The 21,125-nt window shown below is 32.4% G+C and overlaps 3 protein-coding genes across 3 annotated transcripts; all 3 read right to left on the bottom strand.

Moving 5' to 3' along the window:
• Window positions 1-554: 554 nt before the first annotated feature.
• Window positions 555-15,760, bottom strand: LOC108564608 (the record flags this gene model as incomplete). Its single annotated transcript, XM_017923709.1, has 8 exons — window positions 15,696-15,760; window positions 15,446-15,647; window positions 15,163-15,390; window positions 12,541-12,893; window positions 12,312-12,490; window positions 12,118-12,232; window positions 11,919-12,040; window positions 555-668 (listed from the first exon to the last, which is right to left on the bottom strand). Coding segments are annotated over exons 1-8 (1,344 nt in total), but the record flags the coding sequence as incomplete, so codon positions are not given.
• Window positions 15,761-16,007: 247 nt separating this feature from the next.
• LOC108564610 lies at window positions 16,008-19,692 on the bottom strand. The gene is made up of 11 exons (XM_017923711.1): window positions 19,638-19,692; window positions 18,939-19,236; window positions 18,724-18,886; window positions 18,538-18,671; window positions 18,253-18,479; window positions 17,746-18,198; window positions 17,272-17,526; window positions 16,902-17,105; window positions 16,696-16,842; window positions 16,258-16,617; window positions 16,008-16,198 (listed from the first exon to the last, which is right to left on the bottom strand). The coding sequence occupies exons 2-11, from the start codon at window positions 19,166-19,168 to the stop codon at window positions 16,071-16,073; spliced, it is 2,301 nt and encodes a 766-aa protein (XP_017779200.1). The 5' UTR covers window positions 19,169-19,236; window positions 19,638-19,692; the 3' UTR covers window positions 16,008-16,070.
• Window positions 19,693-19,769: 77 nt separating this feature from the next.
• On the bottom strand, window positions 19,770-20,296 carry LOC108564609. The gene is made up of 2 exons (XM_017923710.1): window positions 20,183-20,296; window positions 19,770-20,117 (listed from the first exon to the last, which is right to left on the bottom strand). The coding sequence occupies exons 1-2, from the start codon at window positions 20,241-20,243 to the stop codon at window positions 19,903-19,905; spliced, it is 276 nt and encodes a 91-aa protein (XP_017779199.1). The 5' UTR covers window positions 20,244-20,296; the 3' UTR covers window positions 19,770-19,902.
• Window positions 20,297-21,125: the final 829 nt, after the last annotated feature.

The following is a 21,125-nucleotide window of genomic DNA, read 5'->3' as shown; positions in this document are numbered from 1 at the left end:
GGCTTTGCTATTTTTTTGTACAATTCCTGATATCCAGAAATGCAATTTTGAAGCTCGCGTTGAAACTTGAATTCAGACTCGTTCAGAATTATCATCTTTTTCGATGAAATGGTTTGCCAATTTGTGTCAAAACGTGTCAAAATGGCCTAAAATAGTTATTTTAAAAAAATGCTTCTTGAAATAAAAACCGCATAAAAAGAGGACCGAGAGTATTTGATAAACAATTAGGTCGTGAGTCAAAAACGTTGAGAAACGCTGTGAGAGTGATTGTTTTGAACTTATATAAACTACTTAAATAAAAATGCTTCTTGCTTATAAGGCTGTAATAATTGAGATGTATTCAATATAAAATCGAGTAATTGAAATCCAGGATACGTCGGCAATATAAAGTTATGTACGTTTGAATCTGTAATTGTGTGTCTATAGTTTTGCAGTAAACAGAAGTTGTTTGGCAGTTGATTGTTTAAAATATGGATCGATGAGGGATGAAACAAAAGTTGTAAACGGAAACGTTCGAACAACTGGAATTAGCATTTCAATGGGGGAGGACTTACATTTCTGAAATCGATGAGTTGCGTAACGAGGGTTCCGTCAGACCTCTGGAACTCCAAATTAACCGTGTCGTCGCTGACATTGGCGGAAATGTTTTCCTGGAGCACCTCGCCTCCCTGCAAAAAAGAAAGAAAGAAACCACAAGGGGTTAGAACGTCTTTAATCAAAAGCAGTGCGCGACGGACCTCGGAAAACGAGGACACAACACACACACAGAGGTACAAATCATTTTTCATATCTCGAGAGCAATTTGCATTTAATGTGTACGCGCCGAGATTAATTGCCTCTATAAACGCGCAGAACACGTTTTTCTGTTACCTTTTTAGCAATGCTAAAGCAAAGAAAACTTTCATCAACAAGCAATGTGCATGTAATTTGCAGAATAAACTCGGAAAGCTAAATTCAAGTACATTTTTTTTGTTGTTGTAGCAATTCTTATAAAATGTTTTATACATCAACTCATTCATATAATCCAAAAAAGAAAATAATTTTACTAAAATAAACTCAATTAACAGAACAAATGTAATTTTTAATTGAAAAAAAACATCATTTACTGAAAATACAATATTACTTTTGTGTGTTTGAGATGAAATGGAAAGTAGTTAATTAATAATCAAAGGACGACTGGTTCATTAGCAAAAGCAAACATTCCACGAACTTCATTGTCGTAGCTCGTAATTAGTAAGTTCATTCCAGCCGCTTAATACAGATAACTCTGTTATATTAATTATCAGGATTCCCGTATTACAAACTCTTAAAGCAAGCGCAATTAATCAATAATATGAATTGAATTATGACCCAATTTTGATTTATTCCTATAGATTTGTTAATCATATTGAAACATATTGCAGATGATTATATAAACTTCTTTTTTTTTTAAATTGCTTGTCTATCGCTTACAAGTAACAATTCTGAACTCTATTCCATTTTATTGCAAATGCAATAAGCAAAACTTCGTTTCCCGACGTGAATCATCCATCTCAATTGCATTTCGAGTTATTGAGGAGTTGAGCATTTACGTAAAAATGAAAGAGAACTGCTGGATCAATAGTGAGTGTACCTTTAAGAGAACAGTCGTTGTCAATGTGATTCATGAAATATACAAATTCTGGCAAAAGATTTCATTCATAACACATTAGTTTGTATTCATTTCAGAAATTTTCAACTAATAAAATTACAACAGAATTGAATACACGTTACATTCCCAAAATATTAAACTTTCATATAATCTTTTTGGATCCATTCTATCCATTACAGTTTCTGAGAAGATCAATAAAAATGTGAAATAACTGCTCTTTCATTACTTCATTTTTTAACCTGAATTATAGACAAGTAGATGAAATCACAGCAATGTTTGAATACAAATTGCATTCCCCAAATATTCAAATATCATAAGCATTTTTTGGATCCATGCTATCTGTTATAGTTTTTGAGAAGATCAATAAAAATGTGAAATAACTGCTTTTTCTTTACATCATTTTTTAACGTGAGTTATAGACAAATGGATGAAATCACAGCAATGTTTGAATACAAATTGCATTCCTCAAATATTCAACTTTCATATGCATCTTTTGGATCTGTTATAGTTTCTGAGAAGATCAATAAATTGTGAAGATTCGTTGAAACTACATCCAGTGGCGTATATAATAATAGTATAGTAAAAAAAATATTTAAATTTTGTTCTAGATTTGAGCAATAAAAGTGTGAGAGAACTTTCTTTTATTATATATGCAATCATAATTAGAAGTCGCGGAAAATGCGATTGTAACAATGTATGTAAAAATTATGCAAATTACAATTAAAGTTTATAAAGAAAATTGCATTTAAAATGTTCCATATTTAACCAATCCCCTGCAGTTTAATTGCAAAACGCGAACGGCCCTGGACGAGCGAAAAATAATCCTCGATGGTCTGGATGTATGTATGCATGCATGTTCGGTGAGTGTGTGTGCGTATGCAAATTAAAATGTAATCCGCATGATGCATATTTAATTGCGACCGTTTTTCCTGCAGGGCTTTTTGCGCTTCGGGAAGGGTGCTGCTATATGTATATATATATATATATATTTATGCATGCAGAGTGGAATTTTTGTTTCGAATCTTCTACCATTTACTCGTAGATTTTTGTTGCACATTTTGGCGACTCGCCCTGGCGTCTGGTGTCGAGGTTGTTCCGGGTGCACGCGGCGCGTTAATTAGCCCCGAAGCTTCCTCCCCTAATTAATGACGGACACATGCATGTTAATTAATCGTTTCCCATTCCCAGCGACTCTTTCTCCACCTCCTGCACATTGTCCATTCCTCATACAGCTCGTTCTTTCTTCACTTCTTTCAACAACAACAACAAAAAAAAATCTTCTGTGTGTCGTGTTCCCTTTTCTTCCATGTTTTCCTCTCGGAATTGCATTCATCTTCGAGCGCACTATATTTAATGACTCTGACGGAGGCCGCTCCAAATTGCGAAACAAGTGAAATTACGACTTACTCTTTTCTAGAAAATGCATTGCAAGAGCGACTTACAACGAGCGACGGATTCTTTCAAAAATGCACAGCTAAATTGCGAAAAGGCGAAAATAATTGTGAATGCTCCAACACTCTTCCAGCATTAAACTTTAAATACATACTTGCTTCTTTTATATCTCTCTCATTCTCTCTACGAATTCCCACTCCAACTTTCCGAACAAATCATGTATATTTTCATTTATGCTATGCTCTCTTCGTCAGACTTTTGCATCAAGCAAACTTCGTAAATAACTGAATAGCAAATCCAACAATTTTATACGTTAATATATATTACAGCAGTAGAAATTCGTATATTTTCGAAATCATTACAAATAAAATATTAAATATTTCATTTAATATATATTTCATGTATCGTTACAGAAATATCATTTCATGAAATCGGAAATACGAAATTAAATTTTAAATGGAAAAAAAGAAAACAAATAAAAATACGATACAATGCAGCGTGTGCGTATAATGCGAATCAATTAATTTACATGTAGCGAGAAATAAAGCAAATATTGTCCTAAAATTGTATCAATTTGGAGATCCGTCCCGTTCACCGCTGTTATTGTTGTAACTCCGATAATAGATTCCATTATGTTAAATCCTAAATGGAAAACAAATACAAATGCACAAATGCGCAAAACGATGGAGCGCAATGGCAATTTATGTACTCGTCGAATATCATTGAAACTATATTAATTATTAATTCCATACTGTTTATAATTTATCAAATCGATTTAGTGTAAACAACATCGAAATATTAGAAATAATTTATCCGTTTTCACGATTTCAATATGCATTTTATTGTTTCCATTTCCTGTCCAATTGTAATTGATTATATATATATACATTATTCAAAAGTGAATTAATCCATCCGAAAGCACATAATATTAAATTCAATTATTAGGTGCCTTTGTTCGCAATATTACTTAATTAATCTACATAATGAATGACACATCAAAATGTACATAATCAATTAAGGAAATTTCATTTCCCGAACATCAATGCAAATCGAAAGCGTAAGTGAAATTTGATCGATTTACTGTAGTTAATTTATGAAAGTTTGTAACAATGTAAGAATTCCGTTTGACCAGGGTTTCACAAACTTTTCCTGCAACCGAACATTTCGTAAATCTTGAAATATTCACGGAATGTTTATTTTGTAGGGTAGGTAATAAAATTAAAAAAAAAAATAACATTACTTCATTGTTGTAAACTTTCCGCGGAATTCTGGTGTAAAGTCTGGCTTAGACAATGGTATAATTTACACGAAGTAACCGAGACTTAATATAAGACAATATATCTGAGCCTAATAATGAATTTTACATAACTGGACTAGACATTAGATTCACTCTAACTATATACAATTAGATATGTTTATCACTTCCTCGTTTATATTATAATTTGAATATATTATTAAAGACATCAATAGTTATAAACAATATTAACAACAATATCTAACAAAAGTTCGTTTAGTTGGCTTGAAAAAACAAGCAAAAAAACTCTGGTAAAGTAAATTAACACCATCACTTTTGTTGCTGACATTCAAGCCCAGTCCATCACCTACCATTTCTTGTATCATTCTTGGATCTTAGTCAATTTTTGCCTTCACCAGGACTACATTTGTGTCGACGGTGAAAGATTTCGGGCGACCATCCCGAAATTCGTCCTGAACAAAAAAATGCTCAATTTGGAATCTTAAAAACCACTTGGAAATGGTCATAAGGGATGATGCATTCACACCATATGCATTTTGGCATTCCTGGTAAATTTGCGTAGGCTTGAGTTGACTTCGAAATTCGTATATTTCAATGGCAAAACAATTTTTTGCAGTGTTGGAATTTCCTTCAACCTTACATCACTAATCTTGTATTTTTTCCTATCCATTCTTACCGATCTTCTTGAAATTTTACATGAAATATCATTAGACTTTAACAAATTGAGAAACAACTTTTGTTTTTGCAGAAACAAATGTATTAACGCCAACTAAGCAAACTTTTGTTAGACTACGTGGGGTTGAAACATATTCAAAAACCATTATCACTCGTTATGCGAAACGTCGTTTTTTAATCATTTTTGATGCATTACATTATAGAAAACTGATAAATGTACTAACAAGTATTTACAAATATTATTATGATAATGAAATTGTAAATATATCTATAGAATTGATGATAATAAGTAAAGTATGAAAATAGTTTTGATTTAATTAATAATGTACGTTCGGCGAATTAATGATTTGGCAATAAATTAACCAGGTTCGTGCAAAAAGCAAATGGAGTATCTATGTGCGATGAAATTGAGTGGTCGTTTTTGGCCGCTCCGTTGCGGAAATTTTGTTTGTCCGTCGATACGTTCGACCGGCGTAATTAATTTCAACTATTTCCAGTAATTAAAGCCCCCCCATCCTCTCACCCCCCCTCTGAAACTACAGCCGTTCATGTAGACTGCATTACCATTAACAATTAGAGTATGCTGCGTATTTTTCGATTGGCAGCAATTTGGGAAACGCAAACTAGATCTGCCCGTCCGCCCGCACACACACCAATCACAATTAATGATCGACTGGAAATATTTCCTATTTTGCTGCTATGGCAAATACAAACATTCCAAACTACAAAAAAAAATATATAAATTGCAACAAATGTTGGACATTGTTTTATGTTTATTTATTTATGCTCTACAGACAATGCTTTTCACGGCATTCCTGAAAACTGAAAATATTATGAGTTTTCAAATAAATGCCACATAAAATGCTTCAGTCCATATTTTCACATAACGATAAATTTTACCATTTTTTTGTAAAATGACATTGAAAATGTTATTCTTTTTTGTAGTGAAAACGATCCTAATTTAAAAATAAGAAAAAAAGCAGAAACAATCAACTTTGTATGGAAGTTGACTTTTTTCGAAAAAAAAATGCATTTAATTTTATTTTCGAAAGAACGTTTCCATTATAGACATAGTATTTTTATTACCTCTGAAAACAAAGTTTCGCTTAACGAATTAATTTCTTAAGAAAACATCCTAGTTCGAGCTTGTATTATAAAATAAAGCATCAAATGAATTCCATTCAGTTTTATTAACAAAGTAAATTAAAGATTCTTTAAATAGAAAATATTAATATATATATTTTTTATAAACTTAATGTGGATGTAAAATAAATTAAATTTTTATTTTCAATTAAACTCGGTATCGATCTTAAACATTCGACGTAATTTAATACTGAATTGGATGAGAGAAAATGTAGTGAAACATAAATGAAATTCTACTCCGATTTTTTAATTAAAAACTTTCTACGTTATACCAGTATCGTATGTTCAATTTTTTTTTATGATATTTTATACACGAAGATGTACATTCAATACAGTAACAAAGAATAAATATGGGAAAAAGTGGGATATTTACGTTACCAACTTGTTTTCGAAAATAAAAGTTTACAGCGCAAAGTTATTGCGCGCACGAGACTATTTCATGATACAATTCGTGTAGTTTTCATATTGAAAATACGTATAGTTTTAGCATAAATAGTTTATTTTACTTTTCTTTATTCATTAGATACTTTTTCATGAAGTTACTTTATACATCATTGTTTGCAAAGGTTGTTTCAACAGGCAGCAATTTTTTGAGTGAAAGCTTTGAAAAATTTACAATATTTGAATTGGTAAAAACGTCCTTATTACACCTCAGAATTTTATTATAATATCATTTGGGGTAATTTACTGCTTTTAAGTTTGTAATTTTATAGAATTTGCGCAGATATTCCGTTTTTGAAAATCCATTATTTTATTTTTTTATGAAAAAGAACAAAAATGAAATAAATCAAGCTTAACACGTTCCGTAGTGAAATAAGCGTATATTCACGTTGTTAATAATTCAGAGGGCGGAATATTTGCTATGCGGCAGACGGCGCATATAAATTTGATGCAGTTGACAGATTCCGGTAGATATTTTGACACATTTCTATGAAAATTTCCACGATATTCTACTCTCTATAACCAATTTGGCCGAATCTAGTTACGACCGTGAAGGGAACTGAAGTAAATTTCGAATCGATTTTATTGTTGCAGAATGTTAGACATAAATATGGATAATAGTAATAATAATAATAGTAACATGGTTTGTTGTAAATGAAAAATATGCAGGTGAATATATTAGGTTTGTGTCGGGGAAGTCGGAATTTTTACTTCGTACTCCTTGAATCGTATCAACTTTATATGCGCATGAAATGCAATTTATTCAACTTCGTTTTGTTGCATTATTCCTCTGCACTGTGAATCCGGCGTGTCCCGAGACTCAAGTTTAAAGCTACACGAGCTTAAATAGAAGATATAGAAGAAACCTCGACGCTCGACGACTTAAACACCGGCGCACCGTTAACAGATAAGATTAAATCTACTTGTGTCTTATATAATTGTGAAGAATTCTGTACGTGACCGACCTGATAAGCATGAGAATTAAGTCGTATCATTTTCTTGAACATAATTCTCAGAATTTTCTTCAACAAAAAAACGAATGAATGGTTAATTATATTTAAATTATAAAAAATAGTATATATTTCTTCTCGTGTCTTCAATATTTGGTGTTCGTTATTTTGATCAATAATCAATTTTCTTATACAATTGGAAGATCTCCAGATCCCTTGTGGATTCATTCACCTGTTAGTCCTTGTCTAGAGAGGTAATCGATTATTCAAGGATCAATTTCTCAGACGAAAACATTTTTACCGATAACTAAATAATGATACTTGTTTAATAATGACTAAGTCCATTAAAATAAGTATATTCGTACACATGTTAACTTAAAGATTTAACTCATGATCTAGACTCGGAGCCATAAACTTTCTTGAAACAAGAAAAATCCAACAAAAATGGTCCAAAATACAGTAATATATGAATACTTGCTACATTCTCCAAACATTCAGCTTTAATATGCATCTTTTTGATTCAGTTTATCTATTATAGTTTTCGAGAAAATCAATGAAATGTGAAAACATTGCTTCTTCGAACTATATTTTTTCGAGAATTTTTTAAACTTTGAACGCGAATTACAGCCAAACGGATAAATCCACAGTAATATATGAATACTTGCTACATTCCCCAAACATTCAGCTATAATATGCATCTTTTTGATTCATTGTATGTGTTATAGTTTTCGAGAAAATCAATAAAATGTGAAAACACAATTTTGAACGCGAATTATAGACAAACGGATAAATCCACAGTAATATATGAATACTTGCTAGATTCCCCAAACATTCAGCTTAAATATGCATATTTTGGATTCATTCTATCTATTATAGTTTTCGAGAAAATCAATGAAATGTGAAAACACTGCTTTTTCAAGCATTTTTTCAACTTTGAACGCGTATTACAGCTTATTAAAAAAAGTAACATTTCCTTCTGACGGAAATATACTCAAATAATTCCGGAGTCCGACGGAAAAGTGTACGTTTTGTTGCATGCATTATATAGACACTGTCTGTCCGATTAACGTACATTCGCTTAGCTTACTTCAATTCATATACACTTTATGTATGCAAACCGTGATTATTACTGAAAATAATATTTTATAAGTCTTATTTTTTCGTAGCATCATTTACGACTAATTGTAAAATAAACAATATGTTCATTAGCACAATTATAAAAATTCTAGCTTATTGATCGTAAACTTTGAACCCGAAATGTTAATATTTTTACATAAAATAAAAACTGTATAAAAGTAAAGAGAGAAGGAATTGAACGTAGTGAAGGGATATTAAATATTGGAAAAGCAGTATATTTGACTCTGGAAGTAATATTTGGGGGGTTCCGAGACATACGTATGTGAAAGATGGTTATAATATTAGATTATTTGGAAATGAATTGAGGTTGAAGAATCTGTAATCATAATTCCCATGTTGGATTTCAAAGCAAGTTCGTAATTTAAAGATTTTTATTAGATTTTCTATAGTAAGAAAAATATAATAACGATACAAAATTATTAATTTCGTACAAATCTTTATGGTTGATGAACAGTTGAGATCCTTTGATTATTTTTTATTTGAGTATCTGTCCCAAGCTTTATATTACAAAAAAAAGATTATTATTTTCTCTTCTTGAAATGTTCTTTTTAACCATTTCAAGATGAGAAAACAACTTGTAAAACAATTTCTGAATTATATAGTCAATAATTAAACTTTTTGGATCAAAAAGCCACTTGCCTGTTAAATAAAAGTTTAAGGAGTCGCACGTAACATTACAATCACTGTTTTTACTAGTGTCACGAGAATCACTTTGAACAGCAATTTCTTATCAAAAGAACCACATTTGTCCACCCCGATGTATACAAAAAGATAATTGGAGTTTTGACAATAGAAAATTTATTGTATGATGGACTGCAAAAGGTAGACACACAAGTTATAAGCATTCATTCAAAAATTACACCTACATGAACATCCTGTATTTATAATTTCATTACGCATTCTTTGTTTTGTCGATATTTGTAGTGGAATTTTATTCAGATTGGGTATTGTTTTCTAGCAGTAAAACCAGTATAACGATGCAATAAAAATAATTGAACAAATGTTTCTTGAATTGTTTTGTATTATTATTATAATTGAAAGTAATAAAAATTAATAATAATAATAATAAACATTTGTTGCATAAAATAAATGCTGTATTTATTTGGCATGCAGAGGCAATACCATATAAGTAAGAGTTAATAATTAATTTGTTTGTTTTATTACGAAACTTAATTAAAATTTATATAGCTTCCTCCGATGATTCAATTTGGAGTTGCTTGTGTGTTTAGAATTCTTTAGAAAATTGCCAATTTTCGTGTATCAATTAATAATACAGTTTTAATAATTAATTACAAATTGTCCCCATGACATTTTTAAATGTCCTTCCAACAACCTACAAATATCCGTATGAACGTATTCTTGTTTAAAATAAAATGATGTAATTGAAAAAATGTATAGGATTAACGGTGTACGTTAGTACGAACATCATGTACGTCTATGCGAACACAAAGTTACAAAATATATTGATTATAACAGAAGTAAAATTTAAACTTACATAACTGGAAGTCTTTTGTGTAGGTTAGTTCAGTTTGAGACACTAAATTATCGTGTACGTATTATATAATGTACGTTCACTTATATAATTTTTTTTAGTTTATTTTGTCTATGAGAAACTCGATTTATTACAGTGTAATAACGTAAATGAAGATGGCGGTGTTTTAATATCCATCGACCTTAAGTTCTTCAGGTCACGTGTAATTACAATAGGAAAAAATGTAAATATTGGTCGGTTTTATTGCTAGATTTTATTGCTAACATCATAGCGGTAAGCATTCGAACTATAAAAGAAATTATAATGGACAGCACAAATGTTACATGCAATTAGAAAATCATCCGCGAAAACATATTTCTCTGTGACCATTCATCAGCGTTAACACTTAAAATCAATATTAACTTATAACATACTTTTTTTTCCTATAGAGAAGAAACATTTGCTTTTCCATTTAGAGGCGATAAAAGTAAATGATGTCCAGCATTAAATTCGTTTGTGTATACTCTCTTACCGGGCCGAATGCCATACCTTAGATGTGTTACTTAATATTTACAGCAATATTGTGTTTTAAAAATTTCAAAACAAAATAAATTTTAATTGATCAAAATAAATTATAAAAAAAAGTACAAATATAATTTATGTTGATTTTTTCCCCTTTATGCAATCAGGTCTCTGTTAGTTCGGTTTATGTATTTAGTTCCTCGATTTGTCCGGTATCAAAGTAACCCGGACTATACGGGGTATTTGTATATTTACGTACGATATGTGTATACAGATTAATGTACGCTAAGCAAATTGGACAGTGCCTTCATTTACGATTGTTTATATATACATTAGTACGTTAGTTCGGGCCATGTTATATAATAACACATGCAAAATATCCGGGATTGTTTGAAACCGGTCTAATCGAGGACTTTAAAAGCACATGAAAATAAATTACACAAAAAGAGACCTGAATGCAAAAAGCAAAAAATGAACGATTATTTATGTACAAAAAATATTTATACCGTACTTATCGAAACCGCACTATAGAAAACTTGAATATGCCTAGTGATAGCTAGTCATTAAGTCATCGTAATAACAAAGGTTTTTTGTTGTAAGTCTATGGCAATGAAATGCATCAAACCTCCACATTTATATTTACATGTTTATTACGTCTAAAGAAAATCATGTACTAATAATGACTACTAATCTTAAAGTAAATCTGACACTTAGTAATAAATATCATCTATTGTTGTTAATGAACTAAATTTTATTATATAATAAAAACAGTATTTATTGCAACCATTATTTAATTACATAAATAAAATATGTGAAATATAATCACATAAATCATTGACCTTTTATAACATTTTGTGGTATATCTCGAAATTATGTGATTATGGAGTCTTGTTGGGGTCTACGAATATTCTTAAGTAAACATATTTTAGTATAGATTAACTTGAAACCCTAACCATTTGTCCGCAAAATTAATTAGCGTAAAGTAAGTAAGTGTATTTGTTTGAATATATTTCAGGTGAAGAATAATCGATACGTGTCAGAGAATTGCAAATCTAGTGAATGCATTTGAAACTTCAATGTCAATGGCGAACGAACAAAGTCAACCCCCAGGGAAACCTCCCCGAGAGATAGGCAATCCCACGCGGAATTCTCCTATAGAAATTGCAAAATAAAACTGGTTGCCAACGTACAAAGGGACTTTACCAGCGGAAATGCACTGTGAGGTACAGAAATGTTATTCATTCAAAGCAACCGACCGATACTTTGCACTAATGAATTTCGATACAATTATTATAAGAATACGTACGACGCAAATTGATGTATGTTGTAGGACTGCCACGTGCCATCCAGGATGACAATGAGTTCCATTCTGCCCGGATCTTCGGCCCTTTCATCGCAGTCGACCTGGCTTTTGCCAAGGAGTTCTTAAATGGAAGAGGACATCAATAACAATGGGAATCAAAAAGAAACTTATTCGATAAAAGCATTTCATACTCAATACCTGCGGTTTTCTTGTAGGAATCCACAATTCCGAAAGCCAATTTATCGATTGCGTTCTCTTCGAGGTAAACGCCGTAACGGCCAGTCGTCTGAAGTATTTTAGCGGCAGCGCTCACCTGAAAAAATACAATTTTCCCCGCAAACGAGGGTTCAAATACAACGGAATTAGCTGGAGAGGATAACAAAGAGGCTTACGTAGTCGACCAAATCAAAGGCATCGAAAAGCCCTTGCAGTTTCTTGAACCTCTCGCAGGCTCTGTACGATCGATCGAAAGCGACACCCCTATCGGAATAATACATGTCGATGAGCTGCGATAGTCGTATGCCTTCCAGGATGTCCAGCCAGTCTTTCACCCTATCTGCTAGAAGTATCGCTGCAAACGGAATTATAAACACATGCAAATGATACCCACAAAGCAATCACCGTCTATCCCTGCTAGTAGTTCGGCCCCGCTCATGTCCCATGCATCCACCTCCAAGTAATGAAGCCTCGGAAGTAAGGTGTCATTCCAGTTACCTACAACACCAATAACTGGATCGACACCTTGTCTAATTAAAACCTCGGCCAGGTCGCCTACTATGGTGGAGAACAAGACGTTGTCAATGATTTGGTTCCTCGTTGATGCGCTGAACGTGTCGTTTGCCTGTATATTGTCCATAAGCCTTCCTAACGTAAGCTTCTCCTTTTGCAAGGCTGATGCCAAACCCGTGATCAAATGCCCGCCGGATATACTTCCCCATTTATCCCATAATACTCCCTGCTCAACGATGCAGTCCCTGGAACAGATTCATATTGAGTAAGATCATCCAACTAAGAACATTTTATCTATTACATTTCATTTACACAACTAATATTTCAGTTACATGCATTAATCAATAAAGAAATACAACAAAATAAAGAAATTGATTTTTTTTTTGTCATTTAACAATTGATTGCATTTTATTTGTATATTATTAAGCCTCGAGACAATTCGTTTGCAAAAATGTACAATAAACTGTATATAGTCCAGTCTCATAACTATAAAGATATTTGCAATATTTCAAGTATATATTATTACGTTCGACAGTACGTACATGATATTTACGGTGAAAGTACACAAATCCGTACAAACGTACAACAATATCAATCAAATAAGTAAATGGATCGTGACTTAAAATGTAGGGTTTTTGTTACAATCCGATGATAAAGTGTACGTTTCTATGAATGTTGAGTACGCTACGAAAAATGCAGTAATAGCTATTACGTGCCACTGTGTAAAGAACACCCTTATAACCTAGATCATGCTAAGTGTCACAGATTGCGATGTCTGTTCCAGCGACTCAAATTAGTGTCATCCCTTTTCAGCAGCGAGCGTCCTCTTAATTATGTTATATAATATTTTGTTAATTCCATAAACTGATTACATTCAACTGATCTAGGTGTTGTGTCAATTATAACTGATTGTTCAAAAGTTATTTAATACTCATTTACTCTTATATATTATAAGTAATTTTATGTGTACAGTATAAATCAGCATAAATATTGATCCAATTTATACAAATTGAAAGTATTGAATGCATTTCTGTTGTTTTTATACAACATGTCTCTTAGTATGTACTCCACGTATATTACTGAACATAGTTTGTTAATTTGAATAGAATGTACTCATTATCAAATTTTGTCTATTTACGTATACTAATTATAGAAATATTGTATGGTAGGTTATGCATGCATTTTTAATGGCGAATATAATAATAAAGCATTTCTTTAGAATGAACTTCGAAAACATCTTTTATAACGAGCAGATACTCGTTATAAAGAATCCGGTTGAAATTTTCTCGTAACTACAATAGAGATGTGAAGTTATTCATGTTTCCAGAAAGATTTATTTCAAATAGTGTGCAATCCCGCATATGCACAACAGTAGGATAAATCGATTGTTAGATACGTAAACATCCTGTCTGCTCGGAAATATCCACAGAAAACTTTAAAATTCACAGAGATGCAGAACCATATTAGTTATGTATCATTTGTTATTACAAAAAAATATAAAAACATTTATTATAATATTCTCCTAAATACATAGCCTGCAATAATAATAGTGGTATTAATCATGATATTATTCTTACTCATACTTTGATTATTTTTACTGTTTATTTCATTTATATAATTATGGTATTCAAAACGTGAGTCATAATCTAATAATATCAGTTTTTTTGTTATTAAAAATTTAAATTTGAAGTTGTTTTGACTGTAAATTTGACCTTGCAAAAATGTGTTGATATTTAGTTTAATCTAAGTAAAATTTCTTATGTTTTCTAAATTATTGTAATTTACGAAGCACAAGGACATTTTTATAATACTAAATTTAATTGTAAGATTCATATCAAAGTTGTTTTGTTTTGTCTCCTCATGTTATATTTTTGAAGAACCATGAATTGTGATTCTCATTTTATATGAATTTTAAAATCATTTTTAATTCATTCAACATTAATGAGAAATACATGAAGATATTAGAAATAAATTTATAGTAAAAAGTTTAAAAAAATGCTTTAAATATATAGTTTAGAAAAAGAATAAACATTCAAAATCTAGTTTTAAATTTTATAGGAATAATTTTCTTAAGGTTGTTTTGAAAAGTGTTGAAATGTCTCTTCGCGTTTGAGCAACCGTTTTATTACGCAACAACACAATCTCCTTTAAAATATATAATAACAAAATTGTTTTCCATTGAGTATAATGCCACAGGCTATGCAAATTATAAGACAAAGTTTATTGAAACTGTGTTAAAAAAATAATGCAACTACTGCGTTTATCTTGTTAACTTCTTTAATCCTTAAGATTTTGTTTGTTTTCCTTAAGATTTTGTTAGTTTTCACCCTCATTGTATTAAAGATATACATGTTGTAACTATTCAAAATAAGTTGAAAATGGAATGTGAAACTTTTTATACAGCGATTTTCAGTTGGAGAAATTTATCGTATACTTTGGACCCTTGTCACTTTTTCCCAAAGAATAAGATCGTTAATTACATGTGAGAAGAAGAACATAAAAATATGTAAGTACTTGCAAGATTTGTTTGGCCATTGATCTATAGTGTTGGATACAATTAAATGCAATATGCAAAATTCCACTTCATTAATGGCATCCCTGGGAAATTGTAGTGTGTCTCCGGGAGTTAAATGATCCACTATAAATTGGTACTTATAAAAATGTTCACCTGACGCTCGATAAGGTATAATGCCATCAAGTTCATCACCGCCTCCAGTTCTTCGAACACCGTCGTACTTCGCCCTAGGGACCAAAATAGCTTCGATCAAGTTGTCAGGACTTTACTTAGGTAGCTTACGTATGAAGCACAGCATTTGTTAAAGTCCTAATATGCGGTGAACTTTTGTCGAACTCCAATTTCCTAATTAACTCGATCAACAATTTCGTCGTGAGCGGAGGTTGAGGAAGATCCTTCGTAACATTGCTTCTATAGCAATTCAATAAATTCTCAGGAATCGCAGTAAATGTCTCCCCAAAGATCACCTCCAATCCAAATCCACCTAAGCAACACAATCATAATCTACACAAATATAAACAATACTTTATACCTAAAACAACTAAACACCATAGCTTCAGCATTTTAACTGCTACATATACACCTCGAATAACCTGTACCTTATCTTCGATGATTAATGCTTTAAGTAAACAGACCATCTATTTATTTTTTTAATCTACACCTACATAACTAATCTAATCTAATCAGCAAGTATTTCACCAATCCTACATTTTGAAAATACAAAAGGTTGCCATTTGGGTAGATCCATTTTTTCAATGAAAATTTTTGTGGGATGGGAAGTTGCGCAAACCGAAAGGAATAGTCACAAATTGAGAGAATGCACGATGTAAAAAAACGAACAGAATTTTCATTAAAAAAAATCATACAAGTTATATTTTGAAGTCTACTCTATAATACTCTGCTGATATTACATATTCAAAAAATATAGCATTAAGGCTACCAACGCGAAACTGGTGGTAATAATGTTTCCTGAGCTCGTGCAGCTGAAACCATCTATGCTGAGGATATACTTCACGTTATCCGGGAATCTGCAATCTGCAATAGGAATAGTGTCACTATAAAAAGTTCTAGGTATATTAGTATAAGCGACTCACCTCTGCACCTGGGGCTGGTCTTCGTGATTTGTGCTGCTACTGAAAAATATAAGGGAGAGCATTCGCCCACGGTATCCAAACAGGTATCAGTTAGCTCAATAGTTTTCTCATTTCCTGACAACTTCTCGCAGGTTCCTGTAGTATTTTCGCTGGGCATAGATTCCGAGCGTGAATAGCAGAAAGTGATCTGCTCGTACTGGGCTCTAATCTTGAAGTTCTTCGGGCCTTCACCAACAAGGTAATTTGGAGCAATTTTGTAATAGTTGATCGTTCCTGGTTCTACTGCTAATTCAATGGAGTTTGAGCCAACATCACCGGTCATCTGATCACCGCATCTTGGATTCTTCACACTTCTTGGTACTATAAATGAAACATGTATTAAATATAAATAATATTAGAATAGCTTTAACTATTAATGGTATATTTTAAAATCATTACTTTCAGCAATCTTCTGGATCATAGGTCTTACACTTTCTATGATTCTGTTGTCGTTATCGTAGGCTAAGGTAAAAGCATCGTTGCTGCTTTGCACTAAACTGGAGTATGCATCTTTGTTTCCTGGTCCCAAAACTATGAATTTCACATCTAGAATATGTATTTAATTTAGTTTTTCTTCCTTAATTTGAGAGTGTTATTATTTATACCAGGAAGATAGTTGGATAAAATTTCGCTTCGTCTGCTTTGGAAGTAGCTTCCTTCATCTGATGGGATTGTTTGACTATTGGGTACAAACAGAACTATGCTGGATTTTCCTCCCATGTTATTCTTCGACTTATCTTCTGACAACTTCTCCCTCAAAACCCTTTCAACTGAAGGCATGGAGTTTTGCAAGCTGAATCCCCTATTCACTGTAAATAAATGTATATAACATTTCAACTGTTCATCAATTTTATACATCTTCTGCTTTTATTAAAATATATATTTTGAATATAAAATGATATTCTTTTCTATAAATATTGATCTGTGAATACGTGACAATTTAAATATCATTTTATAAAATATGAGTATATTTACCTTTTTCATTGACTGTGTTGTTGTATAATTCATGGAATGGTAGTAAACTATGACTTCTATTTACAAGTACTTCACCATCTTGTCCGTTGATCAGAGTGTAAGTACTTTCATATTTGTTGATATCCAAATTTTCCAAGAGGTAAGAGATAGCTGGTTGTATATCGTTAAATCTCCATTGTGTATCCAATACAATAATGATATCTGTGGCAACGCGTTGCAACTCATTGGCATCACAATTCAAATCATTCAATTTTGCTGAAAAATAAAATAATAATTTAGTTCCATATTCTATATAATTGGCAAATAAATTCATATTTTTTTTTAATTTGAAAAATATTTTATACATTCAAATTTCTCAATATTTACTGCTTATAGTTGAGGATGTTATTAATTAGAAAAAATATATCTACAGAGGATATTAATTTACATGTCTTGTTACTAATAATAATAAACCACTAATATTTTAAGACTTACGTAAGTAATTTAGGTAGTTCTCAACAGTTCTTGAAATGAATCCAGGAATCTCTTGCTTGGGAATAGTTCCAGCGAAGAGTCCTATATTATTGTAAATGTAACCAAAAGCTTCAGATTGTTGGATGAGTTTCTCCTTGGTGAAGACTTCTGTACTAAGTTTATTGCGTTCACATGCCTTGAAATTTTCGGAATATACACCACGCGGGGAGTAGTACATATCAAGGATTTGAGATAGCTTCAATTGAGAAAATCTATTGGTCCACTGTTGCACTTTGGTTGCCATTATCAGACCATCCAAATCGCCTCTGATTTCAGCATCGGTGAACTGATATTTCTCATTATCATTGATAAAATAATACTTTGGTACTAAGGTACTGTTCCAAGATCCTTTGGTGCCAACATCGTACGAGTTCAAATTTGTTCCTTGCCACGTGGCAACTTCAGCAATATCACCTGTTAAATCATAAATGTTATTCAATTATTTTAATTGATGTTAATCATCAATACCTGAAATTGTGGAGGCAAATTCGTTTTCAGCATCAACCTTCTCCGATTCGATAGCAATATTCTCGAAACCAGCAGCTATACCAGCAAGAACTGATCCAGCCTGAATAGATCCCCATTTAGTATAAACAACGCCATCTTCGATTGGGCAATCGCTGATTTTAATATCTCTGTTGTCTGGAAGTCTCCTGGGTTTTAATAAGACTTCTACATCGGGTGTTTTTCCAGTACTGAAAAGTAGTATAATAATAAATATCTATGTGTGCATAATGTATGCTATTGGTATACTCATTGGAATTTTGGAAATTTTCCAATTCTCTTTTGATTCTGAGCGTGTATCGATCCAAAGTGTTGCAAACCCTCGCCTCATCACCGCGTTCTTCCAAAGCAATTGTGTTGGATAGCATGTAGTGAAGCGAACACTAAAATTGTTATGTTTTTTTATAAATCAATAAAATAATGTAATTATCTTACTCCTTCAATTGCGTTAAGAGTTTCGTTCGGGAAGTTCATTGCAGTACCAGGGATGAACTGTTTTAAGAGAAGGATGTTTTTGAACAACTGGTGTCCTTTCGGAGTATATGGGAACACGTATGGATTGGGACTATGCGTAGACACTATACCATCCTGACGGAATCTAAAAGAAAACAACATTATCTCATGATCTTCTTAGAAAAGTGTGTACAAACCTATGAATCAATTCGATTGCGAAACTCATAGCATTCTGGTTCGATTTTCCATCCTCCACTTGTCGTATCAGATCGATGAGGATGTTTATAGTTGATGGTAGCCTGAACTCCCTGTGCATCAATTCCGTGGTATTGTAGCATTGCAAAAGTCCATCAGCGACGTTACTTCCGGCATTATCCTGGGCAGTCACCACGCCCAAAAGCAACACCAAAGGCATCCACCGCATCATGAATAGTTTTCTATTTCTTCACTGAACGCTCCCTCCCTATGTTGCAGACGCGCTTCTAATTAATAGCTCTAAACAAGTGCAAAAGGGTACTATTATTTAATCTCGCGCATTATCTCGAGCCACTTATCGAATTATATAGCTAGGGGACGTGAGAAAACGATCCATATAAATAAAATTCTAGTAAATGAAAAAAATAAAATATATAAAATAAATTTATAATTTATATAATAAGAATTGCTGATTCAGCAGGCAACAAGAAATCCATTGGATACAATAGCAATAACAACAACAAAAAAAACATATGAATCATAGCTATTTTTGCAAAATCGTGATTAAAGTAGATCACGGTCAAGGTATGAAGATCTTATTGATGGCGCGATTCTTTAATGTATGGATATAATAGTATTATTATATTTGTGAATGAAAGAAAGTGCAAAAGAAATATTTTTGTATCGGAGTAAATTCGTACCTGTTCAGATGAGTTAAACGAACACTGTCTGAACCATTTTGAGCCGTTCCCTGGATCCGAGATTAGATAAGGACTGCGTATGTTTATACGTTTATTATCATTATTATTACCCAACATAAAAAAAGTCATGTGTTTACTTAGATCATAACATTTATTCGAACTATCTGTGCGTCTATATATAAATATAAAATATGTTTTGAGCATTTATCACTTTCTTTTGTTTTGGCTTCTTTTGATTCATCTCTCCCGCGCCAGTGAGAGGTGTTCAGGCCCTCTTTGGTTTGATCTTCTGGATGTGCGTCTCCAGGATCGTGGTGAGCGCATTCTGTGAGGGTGAACTGCTATGTTTCTCGCCATAGTTTTTGAATGCTTCTGCAAGGTCGACGTTGATGTCTTCGAGAGGGGTGTTCCCTGGTCTAATGTAGACTGGTATGTATCCGGGAATCGGCGGCAGGAACTGCGTGACAGCGGGTGCCGTTTCTACAAAAAGCAAGCAAGATCAGATGACGGGGGTCGAGGGGCGCAGGAGGGATGAATGGACGTACCGGTTCTGGGGACCAACCAGGCCATCGCGACGATAGAAACCAACAGGACTTTCAAGAACATATCTCACTTGTGTCCGCACCGGAGCTCACTTAGTGACTGGCCATTGACTCTCGCCAGATTACCTTTTATAAGCTTCATCTCTTGGCGAATCTCCTCCCAGATGTATATGCAATACCTCGATGGCTACTCATTGCTCGCCGATGGTTCGGATGGATCTGTAGCGCGACTACAACCCCCCACTAACCCTTGATTGAGATCGAAGAAGAACCTGTTCCTGGTCGACCTTTCCTCCATATTTTTATATTTTCAAACAAGACTTTTATGTTGTTTGATGTTACAAGTATGTGAGTAGATACATCAAAGCATCCAAAGCTAGTCTGTTTGATTTGATCCTTCCGAATTTAATGAGACTAGAACGCTCGTATTTCATTACTACGTCCACTAAATTCGCACCCTCCGAAATTCAAACATCGCACGCACTAATTAAATGTACTCCTATTATCACATCGGTATTCAATATCTCAATTATTTCCACATCAGATCACAGCTCAGTAACCTTAATTAATGGATATCGACTGAAATATAAAACGTATTGATATATAATCACTGGGGAATCAATTTATATTTGTTTAGGTTTATTATTAATGTGTATCAATTTGTGTTTCACAACATCCCTCGTTTTATTCAGCCATGAATAATAATGAACATATGCAATATTTATTAACACACGATGGTTTTCAGTATCAAATTATATCCAGTGGACCAAATTAAATTTTTAGTTTTGGTATTTCCAAACAAAAATTACTATAATTAATATTAATAAAAAAAATCATGTAAATAAATGTATTTAAAAAATTAAAATCATTAAAATTCATTATATTTAAAATTACCTTTATACTTTTTTTATGACTTCTAATCATTCACAATCTGCCACAATTATGA

This window comes from Nicrophorus vespilloides, unplaced genomic scaffold, assembly GCF_001412225.1.
Source record: "Nicrophorus vespilloides isolate i.1.1-1 unplaced genomic scaffold, Nicve_v1.0, whole genome shotgun sequence".
Taxonomy (NCBI): Eukaryota; Metazoa; Arthropoda; class Insecta; order Coleoptera; family Silphidae; genus Nicrophorus; species Nicrophorus vespilloides.
This window is presented reverse-complemented; position numbering and strand designations above follow the sequence as displayed.